This window comes from Pygoscelis adeliae, unplaced genomic scaffold (assembly GCF_000699105.1).
Source record: "Pygoscelis adeliae isolate BGI_AS28 unplaced genomic scaffold, ASM69910v1 Scaffold14, whole genome shotgun sequence".
Classification (NCBI taxonomy): Eukaryota; Metazoa; Chordata; class Aves; order Sphenisciformes; family Spheniscidae; genus Pygoscelis; species Pygoscelis adeliae.
The window spans coordinates 15,140,295-15,152,917 of record NW_008825109.1 but is presented as its reverse complement, the minus strand read 5'-3'; the positions used below and the strand labels follow the sequence as shown (position 1 = coordinate 15,152,917).

General features: G+C 34.6%; 1 protein-coding gene across 1 annotated transcript in view; it reads right to left on the bottom strand.

Moving 5' to 3' along the window:
• NCAM2 (neural cell adhesion molecule 2) overlaps positions 1 to 12,623 on the bottom strand; it is a 156,073-nt gene that overhangs the window by 91,104 nt on the left and 52,346 nt on the right. The window contains exon 9 of the mRNA XM_009327895.1: positions 11,757 to 11,907. Within this exon, the coding sequence (XP_009326170.1) occupies positions 11,757 to 11,907 (151 nt within the window). The remainder of the gene's footprint in view (positions 1 to 11,756; positions 11,908 to 12,623) is intronic.

Below are 12,623 nucleotides of genomic sequence, written 5' to 3'. Positions count from 1 at the left end.
CATATTTTATGTCTATCCAATATTTATTTGTAAATTTTTTTTTAAATTTTAATCTCACTCTTACTATATTTTAGCAGTATTAAGAAAATATTCTTTATATTACTGACAGTCAAGGAAACTCTCTAGTACTTTAATTCCAAAGGAGAATTATCAATTATAGCTGGTGTCATATATCTCTTTTTAATATTTAAAATATATATGTATATATTTTTATTTTGATAAATAGCTCCTAAATATTTCTAGGTGTGTCTCTGGAAATTGTATTCTAGTCTTCTGACAAATCATTTAACTTTAGGCTAGAAAATTGCTAATAGGTCTATCAGAGACCAGAACCATTTAACTAAGTAGAAAATGTAGCTTCAGGAACAGTTTAAAACTACTCCCTTGTTTCTGAAGTCCATGTTTTCAACTTCTTTCTGTGTTTGCCTTTGTCAAAAAGCATAACTTTTTGGTGACATTATGCTGCTGCTGCATGCATGCATACAGGCTTTTACTGAAAAGAACGGTTATCAGTAGAAGTTTTAAAACACAGATTAAGGCTGCTACATTGCTCAACAACAGCAGCATTTTTTATAATAACTCTTCAGCCCTTATTTTTGTAGGAAAGCAAGTGGTTTCATCCAAACAAGTAAAGTATGTCTTCCTATTAATTTATTTACCAGATACAGGAGCTCATCTTTCTTTTCCAAAGGATTTGATAAGTAATTCCAGTGCTCCTTGATTTTCATAGACCTTTTAAAAAACATTTCATCATCTAGACATCTTAATGCAAAAATGGACTATCAAATGGTCTTCAGGATGTGACACTTCACACTAGTGGAGCTCCATGAAGAAAGAAGCAAACTGCATAAGCTTGTTTTATGGTTAAGTATGGTCAGGAATCTCAGAATACCAAGAGTCATAGCCTTGGCTTTTCCTCTGGAAATGAAGTTAGTGGTGGGAGCCACTTGAAGGAAAACTGCACAGACTTCTGACTGCCAGACAGTTTTTGCACCTAATGTGTTCGACATATGGATCAGAAATCTCATCAGTGTGTTCATGAGACACAAAATGTGGTTATTCCACCACAAATTTTAGATAAGCACTGTCTTCCAATGCACAATTTCTCAGAATAAGTTCACTTCATTAACGAACACTGGCATGAATGTGGAAGATAGAAAGATGTTCTGTATGAACCTGACTAGCTTTCCTTCCTACCTTGGCAACATCATGCAGTTTGATGCTCTCTGCTGATTTAAATAAACATGTGGCAAACTCATATCCTATTTAAAAAGTCTTACAAGTGAAAAAAGTGGTGTGCACTTCTATACCGAAGGTACGAGCATTTAGGAGAATAGGGACTTTCAGTTCAGATTGCTCTCTCTTCTAAAGGTAGATTTTGGATGCTTATAGTATCTATTTATATTTTAAAAGAATAGGTGAGTTATGGACTGCCATCTATACATGCCTACAAATACTAACAGACATTTTAACATCATAAAACACAAATAGGACTAAAAGTCCATCAAATAAAGATATATCCCAAAATCAACAACTCCCAAATGTAAAGAATTCCTAAACAAAAAGAGCTTCACATTTTCCCTCTCAAAAAGTCTGGGTAAGAAGGCTTTGCAGGCATATCCCCAGCAGTTGAAAGCTCCAATATAGCAAAAAAAAAGACGACATAGGATGACTATGCTAATGGCTTGATTCAGACAAATTATTTTAATTCAGATGATTTTTTATTTCCTAGTCAGGAATAGATTAAGACACCTGGAGTGATATTTCACACCAAGAAAATAACTCTGAAAATAATTTTTTTACAGTACAAATAGAAGTTATTTTACATTTCTTATAAAATAAAAAAATTAGTTAGAAGGGAATAACTAGTTTATAAAGAGATTTTGTTCTTTCTTTTACGCTCTTCATCACTAACTGTAGTATATTATGCTTAAATGGTTACGGATTTATCAAACAGAAACACACAATATGTTTAATATAAAATAGAGCATGAAAAAATAACAAACCTTAAAGCCAAGGCTTTGAAAACATAACATTTTATATGTCTACAAAATCTGATCCCTCTAGTTTTCTAGAATAACTAAGAAACAAATTAAGTAAATAAATAGAACATTTATCAAGAAATTCTATCAACTGAAAATGAAGTATAACCACGTAGAAATGAGAAAGTGGACCTTCTCATATGTTAACATACATTAAGGATACTTAAATGCAATATATGTACTCTATAAAAAGGAAAAAGCTTGCATGCAGATCAGTGAGAAAGTTAAAACCATTAAAAAATAAATATATGCTCTGCTTAGCTTCTGTGTAACTCAGGATTAATTTATGACTGACAAAAAATAAATTATGTAGATTAACTGTTCTTCTTAAGCTTTTGTACATAAAGTAGTACCAGTTAAGACAACATACTGGACTTCTAAATAGCTAAATACAGAACTAGGAGCCTGAATACACTTCATTTTAAAATAAGCAACCCTGATGATATTTATTATATCTGAACCTTATGGCGCTCTACTGAAAAAAGAAAACAAAAAACCTGCAGAAAAGTACAAAAGCTACTGTTCATATTAGTTAGTATAGGCACATAATAAATCATAGAATCATAGAATGGTTTGGGTTGGAAGGGACCTTTAAAGATCACCTAGTCCAGCCCCCCTGCCATGGGCAGGGACATCTTCCACTAGATCAGGTTGCTCAAAGTCCCGTCCAACCTGACGGGATGGGGCATCCACAGCTTCCAAGGATGGAACATCCTTGGAAGCTGTGGATGGAACATCCACAACAATTCCAAGGATGGGGCATCCACAGCTTCTCTGGGCAATCTGTTCGCGTGTCTCACCACCCTCATTGCAAAAAAATTCTTCCTTATGTCTAATCTGAAACGACCCTCTTTTAGTTTAAAACCATTGCCCCTTGTCCTATCACTACAGGCCCTGGTAAAAAGTCTCTCTCTTTCTTATAAGCCCCCTTTACACATTGAAGGCTGCAATAAGGTCTCCCCGGAGTCTTCTCTCCTCCAGGCTGAACAACCCCAACCCTCTCAGCCCTTCTTCATAGGAGAGGTGTTCCAACCCTCTGACCATTTTCATGGCCCTCTTCTGGACCCACAGAGGTCCATGTCTGTCTTGTGCTGGGGACCCCAGAGCTGAATGCAGTACTCCAGGTGGTGTCTCACAAAAGGTGAGTAGAGGGGGAGAATCACCTCCCTTGACCTGCTGGCCACGCTTCTTTGGATGCAGCCCAGGATATGATAAAGTTCATAAGTACTGTTATAAACTTAAACGGTTAAAGGTGGAGTATTATTTTTGAGAGATGAGGCAATCCAAATGAAAAAGATGCCTAGAAGGAATAAAGACTATATCACAAAGGTACAAAGTTCAACAAAACTATTCTATGAGAGTAGGATTCTATAAGCAATTATAACTTTAGAATGGCATTTTAGAATAGTTAATATTATGGCACCAGCATTAGCTAAACTCAAGCTGTTCATTTCCCCAAACAAGAAAGAAACTGACAGGTCAGCACTCCAATTAGGAGAAGTGGTCCTGGATAACCTGCATAAGAAGACTATGTAAGAGAAGCAAACTCTGACCTGTAAACTGTGTCTAGCATTTAGGTACCCTTATTAGATATAATGTCCGAGAACAGTGATTCAAGAACAGACTAATACATCATATGTCTCATCCAGAAGGTAATTCAATTAACGACTTCAAAGATCCAGCTCTGGTGTATGTTCGGCGTTATACACCAAATTGGATATTGCAAATTACCTGATTCAGCACATGTGTCCAGACAGCTATAATAGGAAACTAGTGTACAGAATCAGATTTGCACTTCTTAATTTAAGAACATAGGTTTTCAAACTTTTGGCTATCTGTTCCTCAAATAATTTGTTTTCCTGGATCATACAATGAAAATACATGACAGACTGTCAGGTCTAAGATGCTGGGACATTTCGTGTAGTATATTATTGGAAGCCTCTCTCTTAGGTGGTTAATACTGGCCTAAGTTTCCCATCATCAAGGACTTTAATAAACCACATCCTCTAGCAAATTTAGTACTTTCCTTGCCATCCATCCTGTAAAAGTACCTTAATTTTTTGTAACTCTGCCACAATTTGGTTAAAAGTCTTCTGTCTTTCTCTTGTATTTTCTCCCACGTACCTCTTTCTCAATAGTTAATATTTGGAATTAATAGGTTTTCCTTGGAGCTAAAGTAGAAGAACCTCCCCAGACAGGTACAATAACTGTCACATATTCCTTGTAGCAAGAAATAATATTAGAAAGACTTAACAAATGAGGCCAGGTGATTAGATTTTAATATACAATCATCCTTAAAAGGAAGATAGGAACTACAGAGCTTCAGGGTTACTAACTTTCACAGTTTTACTGCTACTATCACGATCATGTGGCTGCAAGGAAAAACATGCAAGATCTGCATGCGAAGTTTCCAAATAGAAAAGTAAATGAAACTTATCATATACTAGGTTTTAATTTGCCATGATTATTAGCTAAAACCAGAGGGTTTTTTTCAGAATCCAGCTCATCATTTTGAAAGTTTGAGATCAGCAGTTTTGCAGAGGTACATGTTTCTTTCACAGCAAGTGACAGGAAACACCACTCTCGGTAATGTTACCTTTCCCCCTCCCCATTCTCTTGGTTCCTCTCAAAATGCACTACAATAAAACATTGATGTTCAATAGTATGATGGACTATCTACTAATTAGTTTATGCAAGAGTAAGAGTCCCCTCTCACTGGCAAGCAGTACTAGTCCCTGATAACCTTGACTATGATATTATTTTTAATATCCAAACACCACACTAATTTCTCCATTTCCATAAGCATAGAAAAAAAATTAGTTATCATAAAGATAAGGTATCTTTCTGCTAGATGCAAAGTATGTTGTTGATAATGGCACCTTCAACCTTAACAAACAGTGGGCAATGAATGCAGGCATAGTTTTGGTGCGTGGTGCTGCCAGAGTCACAGAAATTTCATGTATCTGTTTTTCGTTGAATTCCACTTGACATTAAGGAATTGTATTTGGTTGATCACTTTAAAAAAAAATACAAAACACCAAACAAAACCCCCAAGAAATTTTAGTTTCATAGAAATATCTATTGTGAATCTGTCTAAAATAGGACAAAAAAACCCTCTCTCCCCCCTCTCTCCCTCCTCCCCCCCTCAAATCGTAATTGTTGTTCCTGTATGGAGCAGGGACTCTCAGTCTCATTATCTCTTTACTTAATTTTTACACACAGTGCTGTCCAGAAAGCAACAACAACAAAAATCTCTAAGAAATTTTAAGGAACATACTAAAAATCCAAACAGCACTGCTGAAATTACCCGCTATATCCAACTCCATTTCCAACACGTGGTCCCCCTAAACCCATACCTTATATCCCTCAGACCTCCAGGACAGCGTGCTCAAACTCACCCGCTATTTCCCTCTTTACTTTAGCCCTGTGCTGCTCTCAGTGTGTGCAGCAACAGCAGCTCAGAGGCAGGCTCTGTGGTGCAGAGGGACCTGGCCTCAGATACTGCAACCAAAGCTACATGCCTCAGGTTTACCGTAAACAATACTGGAGGTCTCTCTTTCAAGCATGTGCTAACCTAGTGACTTCAGCATGCTCTGACACAACTGAAGACTATTTAAAGATACCAACTTCAAGTAATGCCAAGTATTCTGCAGTTAAGGGAAGTTAATTGAGAAAAAGAATATTGAGGTTACAAATCTCAATTTAAGATATTTTGTTTTGTTCAAGTTTCAAAGTTACACTTATCATACCATCTGATTATTTTCTTCATAATTTTCAGATGCATTGCTTCTGCTCTGCTGGACCTATCTTGGAGGTATAGAGAAGGACAAAGGCCATGTTGCCTTTTTTTCATTCACAGGTCATCATTGTATAATATAAATTACACTTAACATAGTAGGAAATGACTTGCAAAACTCTGTTGAATTTTGCAAGTATGAAAACCAGTTTAAAATTTATGCATTAATTATCAGTGTAAACATTTAATATTTTTAGCCTGTAAGACCAACTCATGAAGTAGAACCATCTTCAACGAAACATCAGAAAACTTTCTTGCTTTTTTTTTTTACCTTTACTTTTCGCAGTTGTGTATGTGAAAAAATTACATCAGTAAGAAAAGATGCTGAGGCATATATACCTATTAATAAAATGAGTAAATTATTAGATGAGAAACAGAATAAAACCTAAAATATTTTATTCATATTTTATTCAAATATTCATTCAAAATTGTATTTTTCTATTAAAAGAAAAATAGCCAACATGTTATTAAAAATCTACTTAAAATGACATCAAGCTCATTGCAAGGTCAGCAAAAACATGCAGTATAGAGCTCTATTAGGTAAAAATTTAGAGAAATTCCTAACATGAATATCGCATTTTAACAAGTCATTAACATATATAGGCCAAAAGTTTTTAAGATGGAATTTCCATTCTAAAGTATGATTACACCCTTTTGGGCTAAAGAATAGGTAGATTTACTATACAGATCAATAAAGTATAATTTTAGCCACTTTGCCACATTTATTGTTGCAAGACCAGGAAAAGACAACAAAGATGCATTCATCTCTGCTTCAGTACAGGGAGTTTTGGTGAAACGGTTTTTGCAAAGTGACTTTATGCGGTAAACCTCACCTTTTGCTCAGAATTCAACATTCTTATCCCCTTTAAGTCATTGCAATGGCATACCAAATTTGCTTCTATGCAAGCGCACAAGGTAGTCAAAGAAGGAAAAATTTAAATCTCGTGACATTCATGAGCTCCAAAGTCATGTCAAAATTATGACATGCATTTCATGATGCTAAAGATTGACCTTTTCCATCTTTCCGTTCTCATTTTAAGCTACAAATTAGACAGGAAGAAATGTAACTAAAGCCAATAGTATTTTAATAGAAAAGATGCAAAATTTTCCAGAATATTTCAACATTTTGTTTCTCTTGATTGCTTTTCCTGTCATTTGTCTCTTTCTTAGATCATATGATTGTGTTTATCAGTTTTGGCTGTGATAACAAGATAGGGCTAGGCCCCCATGATTAATAGCTGAAGGGAGGGTGTAAAGAAGGCGGAGCCAGGCCCTTTTCAGTGGTGTCCAGTGACAGGACAAGAGGCAATCCCTTCCAACCTCAAGCATTCTGTGAGTAGTGACGGGATGTTGATACACTGATCTAACAGAAACCAAATCTAAAGTATGAACTGTCTGCATTTATTATAATTTATAATAGCAGTAGGTAGCTGAAACATTTGTGACATTTGTCACAACATCTGTGACATCTTGCACACAGTAGTATTATTTTCACTGATTCAAAGCCTTGCTTCCTTGAAGGTAAATAGAATTTGTAGCTCAACTTGTTCAACCTGCTTTTAAGTAATGCTGTATATTTTTGCAAAGATATAAAATTAAATAGCATGAATCCAAAGCATCTGCATTAACCACAATGCAATACAGCTAACTAACATAAAACAAAGTGAAAAGCCTAAAAGACTAATTGACTCGGGAAACGAAGTTCAATACTGTAAGAGTAATGAGGTTGATTTCAAATTCTGGCGGAAAAAAAGAAAAAGAAAAAAGACTGTTTCTGATAAGCAATACAGTAGTGTAATAAACACTACACAGGTTTCTTTACAGGTAAAGACTGTGTTGCACATGCTACACTTTTTTTTTTTTTGTACCACTGAACGTTGGTACATAACTAATAAGGAACATAAATACAAAATTCAGGTTTGGATGAAAACCAGCAGTAAGAAAAACTCATTTTTGGAAGACACTTTAAATTATTTAAATGGAATTTTTTAGAAATTGTTTTCTAAGAAATCATATTTGTCAACCACTCATGTGGCTGATATCATGCAAAAATGTACCATATTACTGAATGCAATATGTTTGCGATAGTTGATTATACCCCAGAACACTAGTCTTTGTGTACAGTGAGGAAGTAGGTATTTTTGGACCATCCAGCATATCTAAGAACTGCAGTATCAATGTTGAAACTTGGGACTTTTAACTGAAATAGAGTGATGCAAAAACTGGTAAATGCAGCTACAAAAGACTGTAAGTTAGGATGCTTCCCGGGTACTATATGGAAAACCAGAGACTTTTCCAAAGAACATGGTTTAATACATTTTCTCCAGTAACAGGAGTATTCTCCGAAGGAATCTGCACTTGGTGATACAGAGCAGAGAGACCAGCATCTTACACAATGTGCGCACCTAGCAGCACACAATTAAGTGCTGTAAATACTGACTGTGTTAATGACAGTTTGAACACAATGAAAGGAAAACTTTAAGGGCAAGTAGAGAGCCACTTCTAAGGATCATAGACTGCTGATCATTAAAGGCTTCTTTAAATCCTTTCCAACTTAGTAATGCTACCAGTGCATCCTAACTAAGAATAATACTATGAGGAAAGATGATCCAGCATATCGAACATGTCAAAGTTATGATGTTTCATAATCTAATGTTAACCATTGCAGTGAATAACTTGTGGAACCCAAGAAATAATGTGTTCTCTCATCAGAATTTTTCTTCTCTTAGTCAGGCCTGTATTGTGCTTTTTAAGATCCGTTTATATCCCTAGCATATATTTTTCAGAATAATTATGTCTCAGCTAAAAAGACAAAAAATACCAAATAGAAATTTAAACATCTGCATAGGAAAACTGTAACTTTGAAAGGCACCTGGTAGTATGTACAAATATATGTACAAATCAAGTTGTAATTCACTGGGTATTGTACATGTAACTTCCTCAGGCCCTTCTGAAAACCTCATCTTCGAGTATCTCCCATTTTATCTATTTTTTATCTATTTCTATCATGGTTTTTATTAAAAAAACAAATAGCTATTTCTCTGTCTATGATAAATATACAGATAATCACTATAGACACATCTTAATACCCAATACCTAGTATACATCATATATGCCATCACGCAGGAACTTTTCAATCAGTTACTTCTATTATTATTATTATCATCATCATCATCATCCAATACACACTAGGCTTCATATGTGTAATCAAATTTCACAGTTAATGAAATCCATTAGTAAACAACATTTATAATGGTATCTTTCATTTTTACGTCATTTTGATTTATTTTTCATACTGAATATACGGAAAACTAAACATAACTAAATACAAATATCACTTTGTAGGAAGAAATCCGTATAAATGTCCCCGGGTTCCCTACAATTCGTGTCTGTCTAGCATTTACTTCAGATAAAAGGCAGGGTTAACTGTGCCCAATTGGTATCAAACCTGATAATCTCTTCCTGTCCTGGAGAACTGCTCTTATCATCAAGAGCAACCCCAACAGAGAACACGGATAAAGTACAGAAACTCTGTGCAATCCTATTGTCAGTTTAAGTCTCTGATAGGGGTCAGTAAGTAAAAGGATGAGACAGTGACACCAGAGCACTCTGTGTGAGGCCTGTTTAACTGCACTGACATTTAAGGATGTGATGAGAGCATGCTCCTTTCCTGACTACACAAACTGACAAATGTATTAAAACATATAAAGAAAACTGTTGTAGTTTTGTTATTAAGTTACAGAATGGCATAGGTGCATTGAGTAGTCCTATCTAGGAACTATGGAACAATATAAAAAATTGTCTTGCTTATTTATTTATATTTTAATTTTAAAATAGTTATTGAGGTTTATACTAGAATATTATTAAAATAATATAAATTCTGCTAAAATGGCTCATTAGTGATTATGCAAAAAGCCAGCCATACCCGCAAAAATTCTTCTCAAAACTGGTTTTGAAGGGAACAAAACCAAAATAATTGAAGTGAAGATTAAAATATTTTGAAGAGTTTTATGCAATTTGGTAAATGAATATTTGGAAAAAAAATGTAAAAAACCCTGATTGCAATGTTTGTAATTACAATTAACATGCTGAAAAAATATCACTTGCAAAATGATACAAGAGTCAAATCATTTATTCAATACCAACTTCACAGGATCTCATAACAATTCCCCCTGTTTTCCCATTTTGCTATGAGATTACAAATTAGTTGTTTAGTTTTTGAACCTGTACCTTTTGCTGAAAGTCTCCAGCCTGCAACTTACAAAGTGAAATAACTGGAATGAAGGATAACTATGACACCTGCTTCATAAAAGAATGTATTTGTAGTGTCTACCAAGGCATAAAATCAGACTTAAATCAAAACAGTATTCCATATTTGATTGTTCCCACACATATTCAAAATTAAGCCTGCCATACCATAATGAGAATGTTACTTAGCATCTATTCTAAAACTTTTACCCAGAAAGGTGTCTTAGACTATAATAATGTATTGTATCAATCCAGAGATTTTGTTATGCCCTTTAGTATGAATTCTGTGCTGCTAATAAATTCTTAAATTTCAGTTGCCCATGTTTCATAAAATGTGGTGCATCCTATATCTCTCTTCTGAACACAAAAGGTATTAATACTTAATTTTAAAGCACAACGGCTCCATATATACATATACACATATAAATAATTATCAGTGCACCAGTGCACTCATTAAAGAAACAAATATAGTAAATTAATATGTTCCCAAAAGAATAATAATATTTTGCGAAGTTTCAAATCCCTTCATATGTCTATTTATTGAAAAGTAGCTATGTTAAAGCTATTAATAAATACTGTATTTATTTCTTAGGTCTTCTGGGTTGGCAAATCTCTCCATTCCTAACATCCAATTACAACTTTGACCATTTCTCATTTTCCTTTCAGATTTATTTCCTATGTCATAATGCATTGTTTGCTTGCCAAAAAGATGGAAAATGCAATTGTATACTGAAGCCACTTTTAGAACTCCTCAGGAAATCACTCAGCTGATAGTCTACAACCGTTACTTATCTTTCTGTGCCACAGATCCTATTCCAACTTCTGTCTTCCCGCTGGAAAGACTTTCTGTTCAGAGCCTCAATCTCAAACAGGCTCACTCAAGCTATATTGCAAATGTAGAACAAATGTATGTAGAAAATCTCTAGCAACATAGAACAACAATGAAGTATAAAAGAAGGATTTTGTTTTCATTTTTTGAAGACCTTTGCTTCATGAATTTGAAGAACAGTTTGAAGAGGCAATTTTCCAATGAATTTTTGTATATTTCAAATTTATATCCTCTGATTGGCTTCTATAGCATCAGACTCTTCTCTAAGCAAAAACAATCTCCTTTTCTCCTGGATAAATTTTAAGAGCTTTGAATAAAGCAGCCTGTCCATAAAGCAGCCTATCTAAAAGAAATTATCACAAACTTGTGAACTCCAGGAGGGGGTTATAAGAAGGGCTAGAGACTTGTTGGGGATTAGTAAAACAGAGAACAAGGAAAAAACCAGAAGACTGTTCAATCTTAGAAGGTTAAGCTCAAGACTGAGCTGTTGCTCAAATCAATCCTTACATTATCCCACTGAATACTTTTCACCCACAGCAGTCTCCACTAGCCCCAAGATTTGAAGTTATTAAGCTTAGCCTTAAGTAAGTGGGTAATACCACTGGAATATGACCTCAGATGAAATACTGTCCTGCTTAAATCACCGACAAGGGTCTTGTCAACTTTAGAAAAGACAGGATTCCTTCACAGAATTCCATATCACTAACTACAGAAGAATATGCTTTCTTAAATTATGCACGTTTAAACATGAATTACCAGGAAAAACTGACCTTCCATTAAGAATGTACTTTTTTTTCTTTTAAAACAAATTTAAAAGAGAAAACAAAATATTAGAACTTACATTCAATATCAAGGTACATGCTCTTTTGGTGCCCACCAATTCTACTTGCAGCTTCACAGTCATATCTCCCTGAATCTGACAACTTCACATCTTTAATATGCAGTGACGATTTTCCATGCTGCCCTTTGACTTCTATACGGCCATCTGGGCTCTGTTTACATTGATTCAGGAAAAAGAAAGGTTTTATATATATATGTATATTTATGTATGTTTTATATATTAAACACCATTGATAAGTATGACTGAAAGCATCCCTTCACCTATGGTGAAGTTACTACTGACAGCTAAGCAACTTCTAAATTTGTTAAATAAATTAAAAAAAATATAGAAAAAGATGTTCTGTTTCTAGGCACTATAATCAAGGGAGTAAGTACATGCTTAAAGGAACATTTTCAAGGTAAACCACAAAATGTATCCACTTATGACTGGAATAGTGAACTGCATACTCAAAACCTGTTTATGATGTCACTCATTTTGTTATGATGCTGCAGTTAATGAAAACGCATACATGTAAAATCATAGTATCTTAGATTACAGTTAGCATTATCTCTCTTGTCCTTAAAAATGTAACTGTGAAACTGAATAGAAATATCCCCTCCAAACAATGATCAAAACACAAATCCTGTCATAGATTTATTTCCATTATTCACATTTTCTTGTCACAAGCTCACAACTGTTAAAAAACATGATCCATAAATGCAACTGGAATTTCTGGATTTCATTTCCATATCGTTACATGGAAAAAGGCAAGGGAGAAAAATGAATGCTGGCTTCTGATTTTCTAGAGCATAAATTTTATATTTAGCAACTTCATAAAAATCCTTATCCATAACACCTCCCCACTCCCTCCCAAAAACTACTTGAATT